This window comes from Ceratotherium simum, chromosome 21 (genome assembly GCF_057802395.1).
Source record: "Ceratotherium simum simum isolate JZ-2026a chromosome 21, ASM5780239v1, whole genome shotgun sequence".
In the NCBI taxonomy this organism is placed as follows: domain Eukaryota; kingdom Metazoa; phylum Chordata; class Mammalia; order Perissodactyla; family Rhinocerotidae; genus Ceratotherium; species Ceratotherium simum.
In genome coordinates, this window is record NC_141920.1 from 23,147,840 (window position 1) to 23,174,146 (window position 26,307).

The 26,307-nt window shown below is 50.0% G+C and overlaps 2 protein-coding genes across 3 annotated transcripts in view; one reads left to right on the forward strand and one right to left on the reverse strand.

Moving 5' to 3' along the window:
* SAMHD1 (SAM and HD domain containing deoxynucleoside triphosphate triphosphohydrolase 1) overlaps window positions 1–6,210 on the forward strand; it is a 62,796-nt gene extending 56,586 nt beyond the window's left edge. For both annotated transcript variants that reach the window (XM_087445311.1, XM_004430428.3), the window contains 3 exons: window positions 419–523; window positions 1,074–1,211; window positions 4,241–6,210. In XM_087445311.1, the coding sequence (XP_087301437.1) occupies window positions 419–523; window positions 1,074–1,211; window positions 4,241–4,375 (378 nt within the window). In that variant the 3' untranslated portion in view covers window positions 4,376–6,210. The remainder of the gene's footprint in view (window positions 1–418; window positions 524–1,073; window positions 1,212–4,240) is intronic.
* A 6-nt stretch (window positions 6,211–6,216) lies between these two features.
* TLDC2 (TBC/LysM-associated domain containing 2) lies at window positions 6,217–17,565 on the reverse strand. The gene is made up of 5 exons (XM_014787571.2): window positions 17,173–17,565; window positions 16,524–16,676; window positions 14,356–14,451; window positions 8,381–8,454; window positions 6,217–7,354 (listed from the first exon to the last, which is right to left on the reverse strand). The coding sequence occupies exons 1-5, from the start codon at window positions 17,563–17,565 to the stop codon at window positions 7,219–7,221; spliced, it is 852 nt and encodes a 283-aa protein (XP_014643057.2). The 3' UTR covers window positions 6,217–7,218.
* Between the last annotated feature and the right edge of the window lie 8,742 nt (window positions 17,566–26,307).

Below are 26,307 nucleotides of genomic sequence, written 5' to 3' on the forward strand. Positions count from 1 at the left end.
ACAAAGTGTCACAGCACCATCTGCTTTTCCTTGGTAGCTCTTATAACAAAGGTGGTTAGATAACTACTTTTATAATTATTTGTTCAACCTCAGTCGAGGCCACGTGATCTGGGGGCTGGGAATGTATCAAGTGTCCTTGTTGCATCTCTAGTGCTTACCTCAGGGTCTGTCAAGGAGCAGGTGTTGACTTTACCCTACTTATGTTGAAGGCACAAATACCCGCCACCCAGATTTCAAGACCAAACCCTACTATGGGTCCTGCACCGAGTTATTTTTACTCCACTATAAGCACCTTCCCAGTGCTCTGACTTCTGAACCTCCAGAGAGCTCTGCCCCGTTTCTTGTGATACCCTACAACCCTTAATTCAATTCTCAATGACATTATGTAAATGATCACTTACTTATTGCTTTTCTTGAGGTTATCAACATGGATTATGGAATGGAAGACAAGAATCCTATTGATCATGTTCGCTTCTATTGTAAGAGTGACCTCAGGAAAGCAATCATGATTACAAAAAATCAGGTAACTCCTTAGGTAAAACAAATATACTGTAGTAGCATTTGGCAAATCTTTGTAGTAAATTTGCATTTTACATGCAGGTTAGGTCCTAAAGTCAATGTGTACAGTTAAAAAAAAAAAAGCATATCTTTAAAATTAAAGTATACCTGGTATTGTATAGACTAGACCATCTTAACAGCCAGTTTTTCCTGTTTGCTGAACATAGGTGTAAGTGCTGTTTTTAGTTTAGAGGCTAGGTTATAAATCTGGCGGGAAGGGAGTGTTCTCTGGTTGAAGTCCTGTAAGTTAAATGTGCTTATCTGTATATCTTCTGTATGAGAGTCTGTAGTCTACATTTAATTCTATAATACAAACCTTTAATCTGAGTAATTGATATAAAATTGTGGCCAATTTGCAGTATGACAACCACCGTGAATTCTTTTCTTTGGATTATAATCGAGATAACGAAACAATGTGGTGCTTTTAATATAAATCAGGAATGGGGCTTAGGAACAGCTGATCTCTTCAGTGTGTGAATTCAAGGTGACAGTGAAATTTTTTCTTTTTCAAAAAGGTGTCACAACTTTTGCCAGAGAAATTTGCAGAGCAGCTAATCCGAGTATATTGTAAGAAGACGGATGAGAAGAGTTTGTTTGCTGCACGACAGCATTTTGTTCAGTGGTGCTTAGTCAAAAATTACACCAAGCCGCAGGTGGGCGGCTTCTTCACATACTTTGCACTTTTTTTTTTTTTTAAGTAAAAATCAAAAGAGATCCTTACTTCTCTCTGAAAAGTTCTCCTTTGGTTATGGTTTTGAAAAAAAAGTTTTTCTACTTTATGCTTTCCTTTTAAAATGTCTGAATCTATGTCAACCAGTGCTTTCTTCTACACCAATCGTGAGTGGGGACTCTGTTTATCATTATTGTCCTAATATTAAAAGTTTAAAATAGTGAACATGTGAACTCACCAGTTCATAATGTCCTCACCAGTTGTCTCATGCAGTCCTCCCAGTGACCTTGGGAGGTGAGTCAGTGTCCTCATCTTTCAGAGAAGGTTACCAAATATGAGTAGTTAACTTGTTTAAGGCTACATACAACTGATAATAAGTTTTCTAACTTGCTACTTCAAACTCAGTATCCCCAAACCTATAAACTATTTAAACTCTCTAGAATAAGAGAATGGAAGGGAAGAGGAGCCAAGCCATAGTTGCCAATACTGGAGAGAATGTTGTTAAAATTGTCCGTTATTGACCTACACATAGTAGGTGCCTGGCACAGAGAAAGTGACCAATCCATATTTGTTGACTGACGGATTGAATATAATGGGCAGGCAGGTGGGAAACAGCGTTCTACTTCCTAGTCTGGTACTCTCTCTCAACACCATAGCTGCCTTCTCCCCCGTGTCAGATGCTGAAGGAAACGGAAACAGAAGTTCCGCCGTGGAGGAGTAGCCAGTTCGCCGGCACTTGATCAGGCGCCAGAAAGAGGGATATGGATGCATTCTGTTAGGATGCAGAGAGTTGGAGAGCTGTCAGCAAAGCTTAGCAAGGAGGGAGGATTCGGCTAGATCCAGGCTAGGTTGTGTTTGGTGAGTAGCAGAGAGAAAGGTGGACGTTGTTGGCAGTGGGAGCAAGACAAAGGCGTGAAACTGGAGCAAGCTGAGTGTCCTTGGGGCCCGTGAGGAGACCTGCTGGCTGGAGTAGAAGATTCTTGCTGTTGAGTGGGGAGAAGTGACATGGGAAGAGTAGACACGGTTGTGGAGAACCTTGGATAATTGGTTAAGAAAGATGTTTTCTTATGTACAGTGGGGTGGGAATCATCAAGAGAGTTCAAGACTTACCGTGCTGCCGTGATGATTGTTTGCCAACTAGAGTGAGACCCATGGGAATAAGGAAGTACGTCTGTCTCGGGTACTGTAGCAGCTAAGGAAACTGAACCACTGAGGAAGAAAGCAAACTCTGGTGGCAGATGGATCGGAACTTGGAGAAACTGAAGCAGAGAGACAGAGGCTATTAAAGGTTCAGCCATGTGGCAGCAACCACCTTAAATGTAGATACATTCACTCGTGGAGTGGTGTATCCAGGGTTTCCAGGCCCTGTGTTAGGTACCAGGGATGGCACAGTACCTGAGACAGACATGGTTCCCACGGATCTCACTCCAGCTGAGGATAACAGACACCCGAGTAAATAACAATGACAGTGGCATGTAAGTGCTTTGGGGTGGGAGGCAGTGTGTACAGAGTCAAAGAGGAGCAAAGAGGAGGAAGATTTAAGCCAGACTTGGTTGGTTGGAAAAGGCTTATTTAAAGAAGGACTTAGAAGCTGAGACCTGAAGAATAGGTGAGAAGTAGTCATCTGGGTAAAGGGAGAGAGGAGGAGGCCAGAAGATGAGCGAGAACTTGGTGCATTTAGGGGAGGGGCCTGGGGCATTATGCATAGTCCTATAAGCTGAGAGCAGTGGCAGCCATTGAAGTGTTTTAAGCAGGAGAGTGACATAGTCAGGTTTGCATTTATAAAATTCACTCAAGTTGAAATTAGAAGTAGAAGGGTAGAAGTAAGGAAGTTTGGTAGAAATAGAGATGAGTTTGAACACAAGTAATGTTGACTTTGAGATAGACGGGTCTTCTAAATATGAGTATCATGGCAGTGGAATGGCTGCATTCAATAGCTCTATCAAGTCAGATCCAGTGTGGTTCACGGACAAAATGTAACGTGGGGGACGAGATAGAGAAGTTTTGGCGGAGCTAAAGGAGCAAACAGAGGACAGTGAGACAACAGCGGGAAGCTGCTACCACCTCTGGGGTCGGAGGGACCAAGGGAGCCCAGGTGCTGGGGCCCCTGCAGAAGCTAGAACCACGGAAGAGTCACGGCCACTGCCGCCTGTGCCAGAGTGGGTGGGGGGAGAAATACCCTGGCTTCTCTGCCCTCCTCTCTTCCTGTCTTCCTCCAGTGCCTCCCACTGGCCAAACCTAACTGGCAGCCAGTAGGCACGGGAGCTGGGAAATGTAATTGACAAGGGCAGCTCCTGTTGTACAGAGTAGAGCAGGGGAAGGGTCGCGAGTGGATCTGGGAGCAAATAGGCAAATGAGGGGCACAGCATCTACCGCACAATGGTATTCGTGGTGCAAAGAAGGCTCTCAGAGACCCGATACCCTCACATAACCTAAGAGGATCTATCCACACGTTCAAGAACGGTTTGGGATAACAGAGTCAGGTGTTAGAGAGCCTAGCTTCTTACACTCTGCTTTCAAGTCAAAGTGTCACTTCACTTTGAGAATGTCCCTCATTTTGGGTGGAGTCTGCTGATGGCCCCAGTTATAGTTTGCAGAGACAGTTCAAGTTCTGCAAGTACATACTGTCCTTCCCTTTTTTTGCCATCTTGCAGACCAGGGCCATTTATTAGAGGAGGGATGAGGCAAGAGAGGAGCAGGGGTCCAGTGCAGCCCCTCTTTCTCCTGGAGAAACAGGATGGAGATTGTGTTGTGTGACTGTGAAGGGAGAGACCTGGGCAGTGTGCTGCTCTGGCCGTCTGTGAAGAGAAGAGGGCTGGTGGCTTGTGCTGTGAAGGCTCTTATCTGCTTAGCTTGACCCAAGTGCAGGGGATACCTATAATCTGGGGTATCCCGAGAGTAGGTATGTCAAGAAGCAGTCTATCTGCAAGACAGGATGTGTGTACCTGAGACTAGCACTCAAAGTTAGGAAAGCTAGCTTTTCTCTGTTCCTAATTTTCTTCTTCTCGACAGGATGGTGATGTTGTAGCCCCACTTATAACACCTCTAAAACGGGAGTGGAATTACACGGATTCAGCCCAGAGTCCAGCTCGCATCCGAGAACCAGCCAGATTCAGAGTCCGGCTTTTTCCGGATGACTCCACGTGAATGTCTGCCATCAGTTGTTTACAAAGAGCCCCCCCCCCCCCCCCGAACACAATTAACTAATTTAGGGAATTCAATCATAGAGTTTTACAAATTTAGTGACGACTAGTGCTTTTTATTTTATATTTTGAATGTACACACGTGCTGAGGCTAGGTAATTTTTTTTTGAGGTAACACTGGTTTATAACAGATTTCAGGTGTGCAACATCATAGTTTGACATCTGTATATACTACAGCGTGCTCACCACCGAAAGTCTAGTTTCCGTCCATCACCATGCATTTGACCCCCTTTACCCGTTTTGTCCTCCCCCCACCCCCCTTCCCCTCTGGTAACCACCAGTCTGTTATCTGTGAAGCTAAGTAATTTTTATGCAAAGAAACAAAAAGGTATTAGGTAAATCTTGCTATACATACTATGAAAAGCATTACCTTGCCTATTTTTAGTATTAATTAAAGGCTTTCTCCTTTAGTAGTCTATTTTCTTAGAATAACAATCCTTTTATGTACTCTGAATTCTTATGACGTACGATTGTTTTCTAAAAACAATAATTGGAAATGTGATAAGGGTGCACATTGGAATTTGAAGTTGGGATTGTCATGAACAGCCATGGTTAAAAACAAAATATAAAATCCTAGCCCCCTGAGGAGGTACCCATCACCCTGAATTTGAGGACAGCTCTCATTAAGTGATCTACACATTAGTGAAAGAACCTTCCCTCACCCTTTCGGCCAGGTTGGGGTAAACGGTAAACAGTAGGAGATGAGGGCCAGGAGTAGGCTCTAACTCTTTTGGTGAGAGACCGGATTAATTTATTGAAAAGATCTGAGGGCTCTGGCCTCCTCTAAAGTGGGACATAAAACTACCTTTTAGGAGATCCCTCCCCCAGTGACAGAGGGATCGCCCAAATCAGGCTGTTCTCTGCGTCAGCTGTGGCTCTAGACCTGGGCTGTTTCTTCTCTCCTGAATAGTCACTGCCCGAGTCCCGAGGGCTTTACCACTGCCCCGCCTGGAGAAGAAGGCTCCACTCTGACCGCTCTCTGCATCTCCCTCGTGAGCCGATCAGAGGCTGTCGCAGGAACCATCCTTGGGGCTACTCAGAGCTGAGACTTGGTTTTTGCTGGTTCAGTACATTTGATGGGTTTCAGAGCAAAGACTGGGCTGCCTGTGCCTAGACCAGTGATTACCCAGTGAATTCCAGGCTCCCTTTGTAACTTGATGTTCCCAGCAGTTGCTCTTTACCTACAGCAGTGGAGTAGGCACCACTGTGGTTGAGCAATGTTCCTGTGCCCAGGGCACCCCACATTACCCCCCAAACATCTCCAGATCTACAGAAATTCACCAAGAACCCAGTCTGGAGTTGGAGTCAAAGCGTGGCCTCTAAAGCATTCAGTGGGGGGAACTAGAGGTCTCAGATTTCCTGGACCCAGACCCAAGGTCAAGAATGGAAATATTTGTCTGCTAAGATTGTTTTATTTCTGCAACTCCTACCTTTAAATCATTGTGATTTACTCTGGAATTTTGTATTCCAATATTATATCATTGTGCCATCTGAGAAACAGCTTGAATCTATTTTGTTTGCATCTTTTGTTACTTATAAGGCAGCTGCACTTTGTGCTCTTTGCAACTGTTCTAATTATGAGAAGTGTGTGCAGTTTACAAGGTTAAATTTTTCTTAAGAAACATCTTCACTCTTTGTATAAAAACGGAGGCTTTAACAGCTTAGTCTCCAGAGTTACTGAACTTGTCACCTTGAGACTGTAAATAGAACTGCAAGTTTAAATGACTGGTTACTTTATTTGGGTGAGGGAAACAGCTGCAATAAAGCTTTGTGAATGTACGTCCATCTGGAAACCAGAGGTGTCTTCCTTAATGACTTTCTCTCACACCTGTGTGTCCAGTGTTGACCCTTTTGTGCAAAGGAAATGTGTCTACGCAATTCCCCAGGTGTTTTCTTAGCACCTCAATGTTGTGCTGGGTCTGCGAGAGAGGGGATGGTATTTAACGGGGCCTAAGTTATTTGGTTTTCCTTATTCAATAATGGCAAGTCATGGCATAACAAAGAATCTTTTCCATCTGGTGGGAGTAGGTACTAGCATGGGAAGGAATATGGGATTTGCTTAGTTTTCTGAGCTCCTGTTGTGCCAGAAATGATAGCCTTTCTTTTAACCTTCCTGAGGTTCCCATCTACAGTTTCAACTTCTTTGTCCAAATAAGCATATTGTTCATTTGCTGCTTTCATATCTTCCTCTTGAACTTAAACAAGAGATTTGCAAGTACCTGGCACACTGGTGGCAGACAAAGCCCTCAGTGATACTCCTAGAGTCTTTATTAGTTTCACTGGTTGAGCCCAGGTGTCTGGTTTGACAATATTCTTTAAGTTAAAACAATTTCCAAAACATACAGTGTAGAATCCCATTTTTGTAAAGTGTATATATATATATATCTTCATGGAAAATTGGAAGATTATACATGAAAATGTCAGTGTTTTGGGGGAGTGGTTGAATTTTAGGCAAGTTTAATTTTTTTACGTCTTCTGGTTTTTCTATAAAAACCATGTATAATTTCTAAAAAGATGATTTTCACGAGGGACTTGCACTGCCTGGGTGAGGTGTAAATATCTTTCAGTCCTTCAGAGGCACCTCTCCAGGAGAACACTGCCTGCCCCCAGGCCTGTCTTGGGTCCCCAGGCCACGGGGAGGCTGGCTCACAGCCACAGCCAGCAGTAGGCCACCTCGCCATCCATGTTTCGGACAGAATGGGCTGCCCTGCACAAGGAGGGGCCCGGATGGCATCCATGAGCAGGTCTGAGCTCCTGTTCCCTCAGGAAGCTGCCCACGTGAGAGCATCAGCTCAGAACCCAGGCCTCCAGCTCCTCGATGCAGAACTGCTCCTGCCGGGCCAGCACCTCGTTATTGAAGGTCGCACAGGGGTGGCTTCCCCCGTGGTACAAGTCTCCGTCCAACCACAGCCCAAAGTGGCCACTAAAGAGAGAGGGAAATCAGCATGGCTCACTCCTGGGCGTTGAGACCTTTCAGATCCACACCATCAGCTCTTGGCCACTCCGTGACCACAGCTCAGTTTTGCCTGTGTTTCATCTTCCTTTAAACGGATTTATCCTGAATTGTTGGGAACTCCATATTTGTTCCCCACGGGGTTTAGAGCATGCGTTTTTTTTAGAGTTCAATGATTTTAATAAATATACACAGGGATGCAACCTTCACCACAATCCAGTTTTAGAACATTTGGAACATTTTTAAGATGGCAGCGCTTTAGAGTGACTCTCACAGGAGTGGACTGTGAGCCCAAAACGCTTCGGAGAGCATCCGTTCTAATCCTCCCGTTTGACAGCAAACCTAGGCTGGAGCCTGGAAGGGGGTTACCGCAACTCAGCAATGGCTGACGTGTTCCGTGCCGAGCTGCCTCTCATTGGAGGCTTTTCAGGCGGTTGGGAGAGCAAAGAATGTGCCTGGTGCTAATCAAACAATACTTTCATCTTTGCCCTCAGGATAAGATTGGTTCTGCCTGAATTTGCAGGTCACACCAGGGGAGAGACTAACCTTTTCTTCCTAATCCGCTCCACCTCCCATCCCCCAGCACACGCGCAGGCCGGGTTCTGGGCAGATGCCCGCCTTCCTCCAGTGAGTTAGTTCCCTAGGATTACGGGGTGACGGGTAAACCTGAGGCCTGCCCACCCCTGGACTCTAGCTTCATCCAACCATGTGGAATGCTGTTCCCAAAATTACGTAAATTCAGACTAATCTGTCACCAACTGTCAATGCTTTGCGGGAGAATTCCTGCCGTTCTTTCCCCTCAATGTTGTCTTAGAGCCTGGTTGAGGGGGTTGGCCAGGGGACTGGGCAGCAGCCGGGGCTGTTGAAGGGAGAGGCCTGAAAGTTGACCACCAGCCTCCCCATTTGGTCAGGGCCAGCCTTGCCCAGCATTTCCAGGCAGGAGAAGGAACCAGAACACAGACCACCCTGAGACTTGGGAAGGACTGAGACACGCACCTGCCACTGCCCATCATCAGTGAATCCAAGTCTCCTTTGACAAAGAAAGAGTTGCTTCCTGTCCACTTAAAGACCTGGGGTGACAGGAAAAGGCTCCAGTTACTGGGGCAGTGAGTCCTGCCCTTGCAGTTTGACTCTATACCACTGGGTGGCAGTGTTGTGGAGGGAACAGAATGTTCTGAGCTCTGGGCTCTTGAGACTTCTTTCCACTCTCCTTGGAGTTCACCTCCTCATGCCCTCCATTCTGAATTCAACAACCTCAAAGCCCCTCTGTTCTAGAAACAGACCAAAATCCTCTGAGGCTTCCTGCTTCCAAAGCTGGAGAGAGGAGGGGAAAAGTCCAGGGCAGGAGTTGGGCCCTGATTCTGCCCCTCACTACCTACCTGTCTCATCTCTCTTGGAGGGGACACCAAGCCTGCCTGCCCCCCCAGTGCAACCTTGCACCCAACTTCTCAGCAAGTCCTGCGTGCCCCACCCCAAAGAGACACCCCGGCTGCCACCGTTTCTGTCCTGTCCATCTCCACTCTCTCCTGCCCACCCAGTCCACACCACAGTCGCTGCACTGGATCCCAGCCTCCTGACAGGTGTCTGCTTCCACCGTCTCCTGCCCACAGCCCATCTCTGCCCCGCAATCCTAGTGAGCTCTTGAGAATCCAACTGGACATTATTTCTCTTCTGCCTAAAGCCCTCCAGCGGCTTCCCGTTGCAACTGGAATAAAATCCAGCCCCTTACTATGGCCGGAAGCCCAGCCTGCTCTGACCCCCGATTTTCTCTCTGACCTCTTCTCCCTTATTGACTGACTTCGGCTGCTCTGGCCTTGCCCTCCCCAGGACGCCCAAAGCTATTCCTGCTTTAGGACCTTCACACTTGCCGATCCCTCTGCCCAGCATGCTCTTCCTCCAGATCCTCAAATGGCCCCCTTCTCATCTGTCAGCCCAACTGTCATTGTAGAGGAATTTCCTGGACCACCCCATCTAACGTAGCCCTTCCTCCCAGGCCCTGTTTTCTTCTCGGCATTCACCACTCTGAGATAACCCTGCCGGTGTGTCAACGTGCCAGTGTCTGCCCCACTAACATAAGCCCTGTGAGGGCTGTCTTCATTCCCAGCAGTATTCTTGGCACGTGGTAGAGATGTTTGTTGAATGAATAAATTATTCAAGAGTCAATTTCGCTCATAAAGAGTTTTAAAGGGCCACAAGAGTATAGGATATTATTGCCTATAATTAGTTGCAAAAAAAAAGCTGTGAACAACCAAAGGGTTTTTAGCAAGAAAATGGACTAATAAAAGATAAGCCCTGAGCTCAGAAGAGATGAGATAATATTAACAAGTGAGCACGAGAAGACTAAACAGTTCACCTCCTCTACTTCCATCAAGGAACACGACCTTCAAACCGGAAGGAGTAACAGAAACATTGCTACAGAAGAAACTAAGACCACATTCGTGCTGATGCTTGGAATAGCAATCCAGGAACTGCTGGGAATTCATGAGGAACACGAGAGGTGCCAGAAGACCAGATAGGAAAAATTAACAAATTTTTGAGAAGATGAGATTCCATAACAAGAAGACAGATAGTGATCCCCTGAAAAAATCTTTTTTTTTTTTTTTGTGAGGAAGATCAGCCCTGAGCTAACATCCAATGCCATTCCTCCTCTTTTTGCTGAGGAAGACTGGCCCTGGGCTAACATCCGTGCCCATCTTCCTCTACTTTATATGGGACGCCACCACAGCATGGCCTGACAAGTGGTGCATCTGTGCTCGCCCGGGATCCGAACCCAGGTCACCAGCAGCAGAGGGTGCACACTTAACCGCTACGCCACGGGGCCGGCCCCTGAAAAAATCTTTTATTTCATTCAACAATGTTTTTTAGCATTTAGCATCAGGCACTATTTTGGGCACTGGGTAGAACGGACAAAACTTCCTGCCTCATGGGACTCCCAGTCTAGTGGGAGGAGGCAGATAAACAGGTAAAAGAAATACTATGTTTGGTGGTGATGCTACGGAGAAAAAAGTAGAGAAGGGCAATGGGGTTTCCAGGGGATGGGGTGTTGTAAATTTATTATTATTATTTTTTTAAATTTTTATTTATTTATTTTTTTCCCCCAAAGCCCCAGTGGATGGTTGTATGTCATAGCTGCACATCCTTCTAGTTGCTGTATGTGGGATGCGGCCTCAGCATGGCCAGAGAAGCGGTGCGTCGGTGCGCGCCCGGGATCCAAACCCGGGCCGCCAGCAGTGGAGCGTGCGCACTTAACTGCTAAGCCATGGGGCCGGCCCAGGTGTTGTAAATTTAAATCAGGGGGTCAGGGAGCGCCTCACTGAGATGGTGACATTTGAGCAGAGTCCTGAAGGAGGTGAGAACTGAGCCATGTGGAGATCCAGTGGAGGGCATTCTAGGCAGAACAGCATGTGCAAGGGCCCTGAGGCAGGAGCAGGACTGCATGTTTGATGACCAGCTCAGAAGTCATTGGGGCTAGAGCAGAGTGAGGGAAGCGAAAAGTGGCAAGAAACGACATCAGAGAGAGGCCAGAAGATATAGGGACTTGTAGGTTACTGTAAAGACTTTGGCTTTTCTCTGAATGAGAAAGGAAGCCATTGGTTGCTTGGAGCCAAGGAGTGACGTGCTCTGACACCTTTTGAAAGGATCACTCCAGCTACTGCCATGACTGAAGGTGGAAGCAGAGAGACCATTAGGAGGCTATAGGAACACAGGCAAGGAACGGTGGTGGCTTGAACCAGGGTGACGGCAAAGGACATGGTGAGAACTGGTGGATTCTGGATTTAGGTAGAAGGAGAAGACAGAGCTGTCAGGATTCGTCGACAGCTCAGATGTAGGGTGTGAAAGAAGCAGAGGAGGACTCCAAAAGTTTTGGTCTCAGCAGCAGGAAAGATGGAGGTGTCGTCACCTTTGTTGGGGAGATGGTGGGAGGAGCAGATTTTGGGGGGGAAGTTAGGAGCTCGACTTTGGACATATGAGGCTTGAAATGCCATGTTTGGGACCCAAGTGGTGACACTGGGTGGTGGGTGGATATATGTGAGTTTGGAGCCCAGGGGAAGCGGCCATCAGCATGTGGACGGCATGGAAAGCTGAGAACGCACGAGACCTCGAAGGAAAGAAGGAAGAGACGAGAACCAAAAACTGAGCTCTGAGACCCTCTGACATTAAAAAGTAGGGGAGGGCCGGCCCCGTGGCTTAGTGGTTAAGTGCGCGCGCTCCGCTACTGGTGGCCTGGGTTCGGATCCGGGGCGCGCAGGGATGCACCGCTTCTCCGGCCATGCTGAGGCCGTGTCCCACATACAGCAACTAGAAGGATGTGCAACTATGACATACAACCATCCACTGGGGCTTTGAGGGGGGGGAAGGAGGAGGATTGGCAATAGATGTTAGCTCAGGTCTTCCTCAGCAAAAAGAGGAGGATTAGCATGGATGTTAGCTCAGGGCTGATCTTCCTCACAAAAATAAAAATAAAAAAATAAAAATAAAAATAAAAAAGGGGAGATGAGGAGGAACCAGCAAAGGATTCTGTCAGAGAATTTTCAGTGCCATAGGGGGAGAATTCTAGAAGTTTAGAATTCTAGTATGTGAATGCAGGAAGGCAAGTGGTGATGACTCGTATCCAGCATGGGTTCACCATGAATAACTGACCCCTTTGCCATTTCCTGATAAGATTACCAGGCTGGCCAGCGGAGGCGATTGGATAGGTACAGTGTATTTTGCCTTTAGACGGCTCCTTGTGACCTTGTCGTGTGACCAGATGATCGTGTGGCTGGAAGTGTCTCGCTCTGTGCATTGGAGACGGGGTCTCTAACAGCAAACCAAAGCACCTGGAACTAGTTCTTCATGCAAATATTTCTCGACGGCATGCCATGGGAGTGCAGAGGGACATGCCCCGCCTCATGCACTCTGACCCCCTACCCTCTCATCTACTGGGTTCTTACGTGGGCTTCCTCTTCTCTCCAGTTTCTGTGCCTTTGCACATGCTCCAAGAAGACTGCTCCCTATGCCCTTCATCACCTGGGGATCTTCTGATTGTCCATCAAGACCCAGCTCAAGAAGCTCCTCCTCCAGGAAGTCTCCCTTGATCTCCCCACCCCTGTTTGATCTAGGTGCTCCTCCTCTGTGCTTCTTCCACAGGACTTATCACTCTATATTGTGATCATCTGTCCTCTCCCAGCCTGGAAGCATCTCAAGGCAGGGACCTTTTGTCATTTAGAGGGGTGGGGTAGTGCTGTGGCTGCGTTCAAGCTCCAGGGCCTGTCTCTGCATCTCATCCTCATACTGACTTAGCTGTGTGAGCTTGGGCAAGTTACTCAACCTCTCTGTGCCTCGGTTTCTGCATCTGTAAGATGGGGCTGATAATAGTATGTACCTCATAGGATTGTTGTGATGATTAAAAGCGCTAATTCGTGACAGTCTCAGAAGAGCGCCTGGCAGGTAGTAAACTGATGTGTGTTAGCTGCCATGATTTTTATTAGTAGTAAAAGCAAGTGCTCAGTATTTTATTCAATAAACAGCCCAGAGAAGGAAAAGCTTTAGCCAGGAGATGTTTGGGACTATTCTCCTCCCTCCTCCAAAAGCCCCACTCCCTGGCAGTTGGTGCCGTCTGACTGTACCGGTCGTCTTGTCCCTGTCACTCATCCGTCTCTGAGCCAGCAGTGGCTGGCTCGGGCCCACCATCCTCCCCTCCTTCCATTCCTGGCATTCTCCTTGGTGAACTTCGCCGTCCACGTGGACCCACCCAACGCCCGCCCCTCAGCTCCCCTCCTCGTCCTCTCCAGCGGGTTTTCTTACTCCCACCTCAGCCACTGTCCCCCAGGGTCACACCCAGGATCTGTCCTCACCCGTCTGTTTCAAACGTCCCTCTCTCTGTGTCCTGTGTTCCAACCCACTGCTCAGCTGGGGTCACTGCTCCAAGTCTCTAACCTCGAGGCGACCTCTCAGCTGTTGTTTCCGCCTTCATCTCCCATCCCTCAGTGCCCCTCTGGCTGCCCTTGCCTCCTTGTCCGGTCCAGATTCTGTGGTCCATTTTGTATTTCCACTCCCTTCAGCCTCCATTTCCCTCTCTGCCGCTGTTACACCGGCTCGGCACACGTCCGTCCTGGACGAGCCCCACTCTCCCCCACTCTCTCTGTGCCTGAACCCGAGGAGCCGAGTGCGGCTGGAGGAAAGTGCAGCCCAAGTGCCTGGCTTGCCGTGGAACTCAGACCCGCAACCTCCAGTCTACACTGCCGCTGTCCTTCTGTTTCTCTAGTTGTCTTTGGCAGGCTTCCCTTTCCACTCCTTTTTTTTTTGTGAGATAGACCAGCTCTGAGCTAACATCTATTGCCCATCCTCCTCCTTCTTTTTCTCCCCAAAGTCCCAGTAGATAGCTGTACGTCATAGTTGCATATCCTTCTAGTTGCTGTATGTGGGACGCGGCCTCAGCATGGCCGGGGAAGTGGTGCGTTGGTGCGCGCCCGGGATCCGAACCTGGGCCGCCAGCAGCGGAGCAGGCGCACTTAACCGCTAAGCCACGGGGCCGGCCCTCCCTTTCCACTCCTGTGATGTCTGTTTGATGCCTTCACTCTCCACAACCTTCACACCCTCTCCTCCGTCCTCACTCTTAGCTGATGACCTCACCCCATACTTCCTAAGAAGATTGAAGCCCTTGGATGTAACCGTCTTCATCTTCCTACCCCTACGCCCACAGGTCTACGTGCACTCGGACCCATCTTGTCTTTCTAGCCTGATGTGTCTGGTGAGCAACATCCCTCCTCCTCTCAGAGCCAGTCAGTGGTTGCCAGGGACCTACTGAGCATTTGTAAAAATGAAGATGGGCAGGCCACCGCTGCCCTGTTGCATTCCCTTTGTGGAAAGATGGAAAGATACCAGGCACCCCAGCACTGGGGATGAAGCTGGGGGACACTGGGACCCCTGGATCTTTGTCATAGACTCTACTTCCCTCCCCACCTCCAGCCGCAGGGTGGGAATCTCACCTTCAGCTGTGGGGAGAAGGAGAAGAGGAATGTCTCGCCAGTACCATAGAAGCCTTTGCTGAGTCGAATAGCCGAGGAGGAGAAGGCCCCAAACATCTGGAAAGCAGAAGAAAGCAGTTCATAGCCAGAAGGGAGTTGGAGGTCCTCTGGCAACCCCACTCTCCAGGCTTGGTAAGACAGGCTCATCCTAGAGGGGCACCTGGGGAGGCTGGGGCAGAGCTGGGGGATGGGGAGGGCCCCACAGGCCCATCAACACACGACTTGTCCCTTAATACTCCCCGAGGAAGAGCTCTTACTGGTGTCATCCTATTTTTTCTTAAATGTACTTATTTTATGCAAGTAATCCTTGTAGAAAAAATATTAGAAGTTGTAGACAAGCAGAAAGGAAAAATAAAGCCATCCCAAATCCCCCTTCTTCCTCCTTAGGATGACTATTCTTAACATTCTGGTGCATTTCCTTCCAGTGTCTGTTTAATGCCAGGGTACGCATTCTTTTTTTTTTTTTTTTTTGGTGAGGAAGACTAGCCCTGAGCTTACATCCAATGCCAATCCTCCCCTTTTTTCTTGAGGAAGAGTGGCCCTGAGCTAACATCGTGCCCATCTTCCTCTACTTTATATGGGACACCGCCACAGCATGGCTTACCAAGCGGTGCATCGGTGCACGCCCGGGATCCGAACCTGTGAACCCCGGGCCGCCAAAGCAGAGCGCACGCACGTAACCGCTTGCGCCACCGGGCCGGCCCCAGGGTACGTGTTCTTATACAAAGAACGAGATCCTATGGTGCCTCTGTTTTGTAAGCTGCTTCCCCACCTCACTTTTCTTTATAAAAGTTCAAACATGCAGGAAAGTTAAAAGCGTAGTTCAGATAACGCTCCACACAGATTCAGAACTGTAAACGTGTTCACCGTACTTGCTCTCTGTTTTTTTCTGTTTCATTTGAAAGTAAGTTGCAGATATTATGACTCTTTAACCCTAAATAGTTCAGCTCTTAAGAATGGGAACTTTCTCTTGTTACCACCACAATACTGTTATTTCACCCAAGAAAATTAACAGTAATTCCATAATATTATCTAGCATCCAGTTCATATTCCATTCTCCCCAGTTGTCCCAAGAGTGCCTTTTATATCCTGCTTTAAAAACAAAAACTTAACACTTTTAATAGCTATGGTTCTATCATTTTTCTTGCCTGCCCAATATTTCACTGGATAGCGGGACCAGAGTTGACTTGGCCATTTTTCCTTGCAGGAGAGTTAGGGGGACTGCAGTTTTCACTGTTATGAACAATACTGAGGGGCAGAGGCAGGCTTATTGGGGACAGCTATGAGGAGGCAGTTTTGGCTGAATGTAAGGAGAAAATTCCCCACAGTCAGCAGTGTTCTGCCAAGGAAGGGGCTCTGTCCAGAGGGAGTGAGCTTCCAGGCCTTGAGGCAGAAGTCCCTCCCTGGGCATCTTGAGGAGGGAGCTCCTGCCCAAGTGGGGGTCCTCCAGGACCCTGAGATCTCTCCCAGCTCTAACACGTTCCCTCCCCAGAAGAGCAGGTGACCAGCTCCCACTCCTGCCTGGAGAGCCTGCCTGCAGTCTCCCCACTTGAGAGACAGGACGGACTTGAGACTGTGCCCTCTCGAGGTCGCTGCTGTAAAATGCAGGGGCTCCTTTTGGTGCCCCTCACAGATCTCTCAGCTTTCACTCGCCAATCCTTCTCCCACCAGCAGGGGGAGTTGTCAAAACCTAAACGGATCATTAAGGTGTAGATCCTCTGCTTAAAATCTCTCCCCAGTTTCTTGTGCTTCTGAGGATAAAGATGCAGTTTTGTATTTACAGTCAAATGATTATTTGCTTAACATCTGGCCCCGCCCCCCATTAGGCCTTTAGCTCCAAGAGGGCTGGAACCAGCTCCGAGATGACCCTGCTCTAGTCTAGACTAACCTGGCACACAGAAGGTGCTTAATATACATATGTACATGTATTGCATGAATGAATTAGGGAATAAATGAATGGCGGAATGGCTCTGAGCAGAGTAGTTCTCAATGTCATCATCAGTGTCCATTTTAGGCGACTGAGATTCTCACCTCTGCCCTCTCATCCCCAAGGCTGCCCCGGGGCAGGACCCGCTGCTACCTGGTTGGGGACCCCCAGAGCCTCAGGTTGGGGCCCTGGCCCAGCTCACCTGCCCATCCTGGTCCCGCAGCACCAGCAGCACTGGCCCGCTGTGGCCCTCCATCTGCCTGTACAGGCTCCGCAGACTGAAGCCATCCCTCGACGTGCAGAAGGCCAGACGCCAGGAATATCCTGTGACTCTCGGTGGGAGGTGGAGGCTGAGCTGGAGACAGGGTGGAGGTGAGTGAGGGATCCTTGTCCTCCCACCCTCCTTCCACTATGTCCATGGGGTCTCAGAAGGACACTCACACAGGCATGGTGCTTACAGGTTACAGAGTAGTTTACTGTTTCCAAGGGCCTTTCACGCCCATAGCAGTAGCCCCTGGGGAGAGGGATTATCATTCCCATTTTACAGATGAGGAAACTGAGGTCAGGGAGGTGAAGCAACTTGCCTACAGCCCACATGGGGAGTAAGTGGCAGAGTCAGGATTTGAGCCCAGGTCAGGTCTCTCTCAGGACTCTCTCCACTTGGTCGCCTTGGCCCCTAGAGGCTGGAGAATAGATGAGATGCTGATCCCTCCTCCTAATCCTCCCACCCCCCACCCCAGCTTTGGGACAGAGCAGGAGTGAGTCCAGGACCTGGACCTGGCTGGGTAGGGCAGGAGGCGGGGACCTCAGGCTCAGGGCTGAGATCCTTGCACCATAGGCCATGCCCGAACCTGCCTAATCTCCGAGGCTCCCAGAACCTGGCTGGCTTCTGCCAGCTGGGGCTCCACAGGGTCTTCAGGCGCTGGGGCTGGGGCTGGGGCTGGGCCTGGGGCTGCCTCCTCCTCCTCTTCCTCTTCCTCCTCCTCACCCTTCTCCCCAGATGGAGCGTCCTCCACCTGGCTGGGCTGTGAGGACACAAAGAGGCCTGGTGGGTCGAGGGACAAGGAGACACCAGTGTCCACATCTCCTGAGCCCGAGATCCTCGGCCCCTCATCACCCCTGCCCAGACTCCTGCAATGCCCAGCCCAGCCAGAGGCGGCTGGGAAGTGTCCGCGACAGACAGACAAGACTCTGCCCCCGCTGCCAGCCGGCTCCTTCCCTGGCCCCTGCCAGCTGAGGGTCATCCGAGGCACACATGCCCATCAGGTGTGGCCGTGGGCCCTGTGGTTCATCTGCCTGTCTGCTCTGGATCCAGAGTGGGTGCCAGGGGTCAAGTTCTAAGCTTGGGGGCAGGAGACAAGGGCAGGTGGCAGCCCAGTCCTGGGAGCTGCCACCGTGTGTGTTTGTACATGAAATGATGATGATAACAGCAGAGTAATAAGGATCACGGCTGACATTTGCCCAGGCCTGTGTGAGCTCTTGCTGCGCACAATCTCTTTGAATTTTCCCAAGAATCCTAAGAAGAATGTGCGTCTTACTGTCCCCATTTTACAAAGGAAGAAAGTGAGGCCCCAGGCTTCCCCGTCAGCCGTGAAATGATGTGTGTAGTCGGAGGTGAGATAGCGTGTGCAGGTTCGTGTAGAATGTGCGTTTGTCTGTGTGAATGTGTGTGTTGGCTTAAAATAGAGTTGTGTAGGCAGATCGGTCTGAGAAGGTGTTGAGTGTACCTTTGTGTGTTCACCTGTCAACGTGTTTCTGAGTGTGAGTTGGGATTGTGTATATATATGTGTGTCAGTGGGCATGTATATTCACTCATTCACTCAATTGAGCTTCCACTCTGTACCAGAGCCTGTGTTTGAGTGTGTATGTGTGTGTGTGTACACACACGTGACTTGGGGACTTTTCATAGGAAGGAGAGACCTCCTCGAGGTTGAGAGATGAACAGGACACCTTCTCCTATTTGCCAGGTTCAGGCCTAAAGAGGAGCTCCCAGCTGTGCGGGGCTTCTGGACAGAGCTCCATCTGGCCCCCACCCCAGGGAGGAAGGGCTGGACATGAGTCTGTCCTTCTCGAGGGTCTCAGGACTGTGGGGCTGGGGACTAAGGCCCCGGGCTCCTGACTCAGTCCTTTCTCTGAACCCCAGGCCAGCTGCTGAAGGACTTGGAAGGGGGACAAATCACCTGGCGGCCTCTAGCCCAGGCCCCCCCTGCCAGAGACCTCACCTCCCCCCACCTCTCCTGACCGCAGCCCAGCGGGGCCACTTACCAGCCGCGTGTACCGCCAGCGGAGACCTTTCATTCTCCTGTCGGAGCCCAGCTGCAGGCCAGGAGCCAGCCCTCAGTCCTGCGAGGAGGAATCACAGCTGGGCGGGATGAGAGGGCGAGGCGTGGGGCATGCCCGGCTGGCTCCACGCCTACCAGGCTGCCCTTTGCTCCCTCTCACCTGTCGCTCTCAGGCCGAGTTATCAGTGGGTGGGTCCGTGAGGTCAGCCACACTCAGCATTCTAGGCCTCACTTGCAGTTAGCGTCTAACACGGGTCAGCCGCACACAGTGAGTTCTAGCTGTGATTCCCTTCCACCTCCTTGCCCTTCTGGCAGCCTGGCCCAGGTCCTGTAGCCCTTTGAGCAGATGCCTGAGCCCTGGGCTGGGAGTCCGGGGCCTCTGTTTCCCTGTACGACCTTGGATGAGCCCCCTTGCACCCCCGGGCCTCAGTCTCCCCACATGTAACACATTGGACCAGATTATCTCAGAGGCCCTCATAGGACAGACAACCTGCTGTTAGATCCGTCTCAAAGCTGGTGAGTGCGTTATAACAGAGGCCAGAAAGGGCCAAGCCTACACCAAATTAACAGATCTTTAAAAAAAAGAAACTTCATTTTTCTAACTTAAAAAGTAATACATGTTTATTGTTGAAAATTTGGGACATCTAGAAAAGAATAAAAAATGTTTATTTTTTTAAAATTTTTGTTTATTGCAGTTTATAACATTGGTTTATAACATTGTATAAATTTCAGGTGTGCATCATTATACTTCTGTTTCTGCATAGATTACATCATGTTCACCACCCAAATACTAATTACAACCCATCACCACACACGTGCCAAATTATCCCTTTCGCCCTCCTCCTTCCCCCCTTCCCCTCTGGTAACCTCCAATCCAATCTCTGTCTCTATGTGTTTGTTTATTGTTGTTATTATCTACTACTTAATGAAGGAAATCATATGGTATTTGACCTTCTCCTTCTGACTTATTTCACTTTGCTTAATACCCTCAATGTCCATCCATGTTGTCACAAATGGCTGGATTTCATCGTTTCTTATGGCTGAGTAGTATAAAGAAAAATGTTTAAATATTCATAATTTCATCTCTCAGATGTAAACTCAACCCCTAAGGGTATTTTTTTCAGTCTTGTACATTTATTTCATACACATGTATATATACACATTTATAAATAGATTGTATCATGTATACTTTTTTTGTGTGTGTGAGGATGATCGGCCCTGAGCTAACATCTGCCAATCCTCCTCTTTTTGCTGAGGAAGACTGGCCGTGGGCTAACATCCATGACCATCTTCCTCCACTTTATATGGGACGCTGCCACAGCATGGCTTGCCAAGCAGTGCATCGGTGCACGCCCGGGATCCGAACCGGTGAACCCCGGGCCCTGCAGTGCAGTGCGCACACTTAACCGCTTGTGCCACCGGGCCGGCCCCTCATATATACTTTTATCAAGTGCTTTTTCCACTTAACAAATGAGAATTTTTCCAATGACATTCAGTATCCTTTGAACTCGTGATTTTTCATGGCTGCATATTGTTTCATCATAAGATGTACATCATTTATTCCTCTACTATTGGACATTTTCTTTGCTTCTGATTTTCTGTGATTATAAGCAAAACTATAATGGATTTCCTTGTTCATAAATCTGATTATATCCTTTATGATAAATCTCAAAATTTGAATGCTGGACTAAAGGGCATATATATAGTTCTTGGTAAATGTTTCCACCAAGGCTTCCTGGGTGCTTAAAGCTGACCCATGTCCAGCTACCTTTAGGGAATCTGGGGGTAATATCTTTCTGATCATCAAGTCTTTATACCCTCAAACTACAGATAAGAAAATTGCCACCCAGAAAGTGGAAAGGACTTACCACAGCCACACAACATGGAAGTTAAGGGAGCCAGGAAGTTCAAATCCTGGTTTTGTCACTTACTTGCTGTGTGATCTTGGGCAAGTTACTTAACATCTCTGTGCTTCAGTCTTATCATCTGTGAAATACTAGTATCTACCTCATAGAGCTGTTGTAAGAGTAAGTGAAGATAATGCCTGAAGAACTAGGATGCTAAGCCAGGCCTCCACCCTTCTGTCCTCAATTCAGTGGGATAGCCCACAATGCCTGGTGTTTGGTGAGCTCTGGATAAATGACATTGCTTATTACCATCCCCCCACACTGCCTCTTTGAGAGATCCAGGGCTCAAATCCCTGACAAGTGGCCACTCAGCCTCCCTCTGGGCACCTCTGGGACAGACAGCCACTCGGTCACTTGCAAGGGTGAGGAGCTCGGTGGTGAAGGAAAGGCAGGAATTGTGCAAATTTACTCACTCTGCCGAGCCCCAGCCTCTGGCGACTTCCTCCAGCCTGTCCGGCCTGATGGTTTCCTTAGTGCCTCTCCGCGATCCCCCAGACAGGGGGCCACATCCAGAACCGGCCCTGCTCACCCGGCAGTCTGTACGCAGCAGCTTCAGCTCTACACCCTGGTCCTCAGGCAGACGGCTGGCACCTCTGCCCCAGCCTGGCTCCAGGCCCTCCTCCCTCGCTCTTATACCTGCCCTGGCCCTGCGCCCACTCCGGTTCTAGGTGGGAAGGCCTGGCATCGATTATCTTCCATCAGAAACTCAAATTCCACAAACACACACAAACAGACCTTGTCACCTTCTGGCCCCAGCTCTGCCCCCACCAGGCCAAAGAGATGGGGGATACTGAATTCCTTGGCTCTACCGGAGCCTCTCACCACAGCTACCAGGTGCCACCTGGTGACTGAAGGCCACTACTAAGACCCTCCCCTTATGGAGTGCAAATGCTCTAGGAAAGGGAAATGCTGTGGGGTTCTCCAGCAACCCCCCCGAGCTGCAGGGGATGCGCAGGGCCGGGAGATGGGGAGGCCTGCTCTGCCCCTGCTGGTCTCCCCTCTCTCTGATGGGGTTCGGATTCTCTCCTCATTGGCCTGTCATGACATTAGGTGACATGCACAGGAAGCCCAGTGTTTGGCACACAGTAGGCACTCGTCACTGGGGGTTACTTCTCTGTCCCTGGCTCATAGTAGGACTTCAGTGAATGCTGTGCTGTTGGATCACAGAACCTCAAAGTTGGAAGGGGTTTCAGCCAGTCCCAGAGCAAGCGGCCTCCACCCAGGACAGGATCCCCTGGAAAATATGCCCACCAAGTGGTCCCCCAGCCTCTGTTGGGTGGGTAAGCCCACTATCTGGGGTGGCTCACTCCGTCTTCACACAGCTGAAAGAGCCCTCTCATGCGGGCCTTGGTGGAGAGGGCTTGGATCTCTGAATACTCTGCCCCTGGCCAGGCCTCCCGGGACAATGCCCCTCCAGAAGGGGTGGGATGACAGAAGGACTTGTATTATGGGGAAAACAGGCAAGTGAAGGGCCCTGTTGCACCTCAAACATGGCTGTTGCAATATGTGTTTAAACTGTAAACGACTTGAGGGTCACACGCCTGGCCCTCCCAGCTCTCCCGGCCCCTCTCCCAACCCTATTTCCCCCCCGCTCAACACCTGAACCACTGGGCATTTGAGAAGCCAGCGAGATTTGCCTCGCTGTCCCATTCTTTGTCCTCATGTCCAGGAAAACCCAGAATGTGACCTGTCAGGAACACCAGGTGCCATATACCAGGCCCCTAAAAAGCTTCCACGACGGGATTCCAGGCACCGGAGTGCGCGCGTCCCAGCTCCACCCTGCAGCTTGCCTTCTCCTTTCTTTTCCACCAGACCACACGCTGCCTCTCAGAACTGCGATAGTCCCTGCCAGGAAACAATTTACGTGTCCACTAAAAGGAGGAAGGTTCAGTGGCCCATGGAACACCCACTCCCTGGCTTATTTCTACGTATTGAATGTGATGTTTACAAAGAGTTTATAAATGCAAGGCAAATGCTTCTGCTAAGTGGAAATAAAAAGCAAGATATAAAATTGCACGCGCAGTATGGTTTCAGCTACACAAAATAAACCCAAAACATTAAGAGAGAATAACTAGAATCCCTTCTTGAGTACACCTCGTGTTCACTGGGCCCACTGGCTTCACTGTGAACCTCATATGGGGGCTTAGATGGCCTGACGTACCCGCTCCACAGCTGGCAGCTCTGATTTCCATTTTCTGAGGTCACCATGACACACGGTCTCTGCCCTCCTCGAATGACTCTCTCTCCGTCTCCTCACGCTCAGCTGGCGACTTCAGAGTTCATTCTTCATTGAGAAGACGGAGGCCATCATCACTCTCTCTGTCACCTTCCCCACAGACCCAGCTGCATCTCACCTGTCTCTTCTGCGTTCCCTCCAGGACAATGGAGGAAGGTTCCTCTTCCTTTAGAAAGCCAGGGCCCCATCCCTGGATCGTCCCTCTCCTCTTCCCCTGCCCTCGCTTCCCTCTCTGCCTCATCCATCTCTCGTTTGCCCCTCCCTCTCAAGGCCACAGTCCCCTCTATGACTCTTCTCCTATACTCCGCCTCTATGTTGTCCTGTTCGTGCTTCAATCCACTCCCTTTGGATTGTCCCCAACACTGTCCCCACCACCCCTGCTCTTGTCAAGGTCCCCAGCACCTCCATGTCGCCCTATGCAGGGGGCACTCTTCTGCTCTCATCTTCTTCCAGCTTTTCTGCCTCTGGACAGCGCAGTGTCTTCCTCCTCAGCCATCTACTCCGTAACGATCTATCCTTGGCCTCCCGACAGCGCATTGTCTGGGTTTCCCTCCTACCTCACCGGCGGCTCCTTTTCTGTCTTTTGTGGCTGGCTTCTCCTCTTCTACCTACTTTCTAGAACCAGGAATTCTTAATTTCTTGGTTCTAGGCCAGTTTTTCTTCTCTCTTTAGACCCTCTCCCTACGTGACGTCACCTGGTCCCATAGATTTAAATATTGTCTAAATGCTGATAACTCTTGGGGCCAGCTGGTGGCGTAGCGGTTAAGTTTGCTTGTTCCACTTGTTCCTGGGCGCGGACCTGCTCACCGCTCATCAGGCCATGCTGAGGCGGCGTCCCTCATAGAAGAGCTACAACTCTACAACTATGATGTACAACTATGTCCTGGGGCTTTGGGGAGAAAAAAAAGGCAAAGAGGAAGATTGGCAACAGATGTTAGCTCAGGGCCAATCTTCTCAAAAATAATAATAATAATAAATGCTGATGACTCTTCATGACTCCAGACCAGCTGCTCCTCTGCGCCCTACACTCATGTGTTAATTGCCCCTATGAATTCTCCACCTGGCTGTCTCCACAGACATCTCAGATGGAACGTGTCCAGAAAGAACTCGTCATTTCCCCCTCCAAACTTGGTCTCTCTGTCCGGGACCACCTCCAAGCTGTCTTCCCTGTCTTCTTAAATGGCACCATCATTCATCCTGTAACTCAAGCCGGAAGCCTGGGAGTTGAACTTGACTTCATTTCTCTGGTCCCTCACTTCCAACCGAGCGTGTCTGACTCTGAAGCTCCGGAACAGATCTCAAGAACGCCTTCTTCTTTCCCTCGCCACCGCCTCCACCCTCATCCAAGCCGTCGTTATCCTGCAGAGACTGGTTCAACAGCCCTTAACCCATCTTCTAGCATCTCTTCTTGCCGGCAGCTAGAGTGATCTACTTAAAACACAAATCGGCTTATATCATGCCCCTGCTTACAGTCTCCAGTGGCTTGTCACTGCCTCAAGCATGAAGCCCTGCCCAGGGCGGGCCTTGGCTCCTGCTGTCCACTCCAGCTTTATCTCGTCCTTCTCCTTCCATCACCCATCAAGTTCCAGTCATATGGACCTTCTCGCTTCCTTGAACATCTATCAAGTTTGTTCCTTCTTCAGGGCCTTTGCCCTTGCTATTCCCTCTGCCTGAGATTCTCTTACTCCGGCTCTTTGAATGATTCATTCAAAGAAGGAATGATTCATTCCTTCTTGAGTAGAACTTTATACAGCACACCCTGTGGACCTGAGCTGGACACGGCCCAATAGTGTAGCACAATAGGCTCTGAAATTTGATGGCCATGGGTTCAAATCAGTCCCAGCTTTGCCACTTCCAAGTTGTATGACCTTGGACAAGCATTCCAGCTGTCCATTGCTGCGTAACAAACTACACCAAAACTTAGTGGCTTAAAACAACAATATTTATTTTGCAGTTTGGGATAGCTCATTTCTGCTCCACTTGGCATCAGCCAGGGCAGCTCCCAGGCTAGGGGCTGAATCATCTGAAGGTTCACTCCCTCCCACGGCTGGTGGTTAGCGGGCCCAGAGCTGGAGTTGTGGGCTGGAACACCTTCACGTGGCCTCTCCATGAGGCGTGGCTTCCTCCCAACATGGTGGCAGGGTTCCAACGGTGAGTGTGTTGAGAGAGAGAAAGATTGAGCTGGACAGAGCCATACTGCCTTTTATGACCGAGTCTTGGAAGCCACAGTGTCATTTCTGCCATTCGCTGTTGGTTGAGGCAGTCACAAAGGTCTGTTCAGGTTCGAGGGGAGGGAACACAGACCCTATCACTCAACTGGAAGAGTGTCAATGCCACGCTGTAAAAAGAGTAATTGGGATGAGCTATACCTTGCTGTGCCTATTTTTGGAAAATATAATCAGCCACAAGAAGTTCCTAACCTTTTAGAGATCCTCTCTCTACTGAAGTGCCAGGCAAGAGCCTGGCCTGAGCAGGTGCCCACGGGTCGGGAAGCCGCAGACGGTCTCCCTGCAAGTCTCACTCCTCTTGCAGTGTCTCTGGTCTGAACAGAGCCTGAGTCTAGAGCCCCCACCTGGGCCCCACCCAACTCCGGGCCCCCACCCCCACCCCCACCCCAGGCTCTCCTGGGGCTGCAATGTAGATTCATGGCTCCCCAAATCCAAAGACCCTCAGAGCAGGAAGGGCCCTCAGCCCCCTGTTCAGCCATGAGTGTGGGGGCCCAGACAGGACATGTGGTAATGCCAGGACTCAGGCCCAGGTCCACGTGGGGAGATCCAGGCCATTCTAATCTCAGGACCACAGGTGTGGCCAGGGGCGTGTCAGGAGTGGCTGAGCCAGCCTGGTCTAGCACGTGCCCTGCCTGGATTCACACCATCCAACATCTCCAAGCCCACAATCTGTGTATGGGGAGAAAATGAAGCACAGAGAGGGTAAACAATCTCCAAGAGCCACACAGCATCTCTCTATGTCAGACCAGAACCAGCCTACAAGAAACAGGGGCGTCAGAGCTGGAAGGACCCTGTCATCCGTTACAGCAGACCAGACCAGGTAGGTGGGGACTCTGAGGCCAAGGAATGGCGGCCCCTGGCCCCTATGCCACACCATGCCAGCCTGCTTGTGATGAATCTTTTGTGGCCCATCTTCACCCATGCTATGTGCTCCATGAGGTCAGGAACGCACCGTTGACAAGTCCACTGCTGTGTCCCTCAGTGTCCTACCTGGTGCCTGTGGACTGGGTGAGTGGACAGTCAGTGGCGGCAGCGGAGCTGGTGCCTTGCGGGGGGGCGGGTGTTAATGCCCCTGAAGAAGTGTTTGTGGAGAACCTGCTGAGTGGCTCTGCTCCTTACCTGGCTCCGTGGGGGGCACCTGGAGGAAGGATCTGAGGATGGAGGGGGCACTCACATACCTAGACACACCTAGATCAGAATGAAGCCGTACCTCGGGTGAGCCGGCATACGGCAGGAGTGTATTCACTGCCATGGGGGAGGTGGCACAGGAACAAAGACGAGGACCTGGTGCCAGCCGCGTGTCAAGGGCAGGGGGAGGTGAAGGAACAGGATT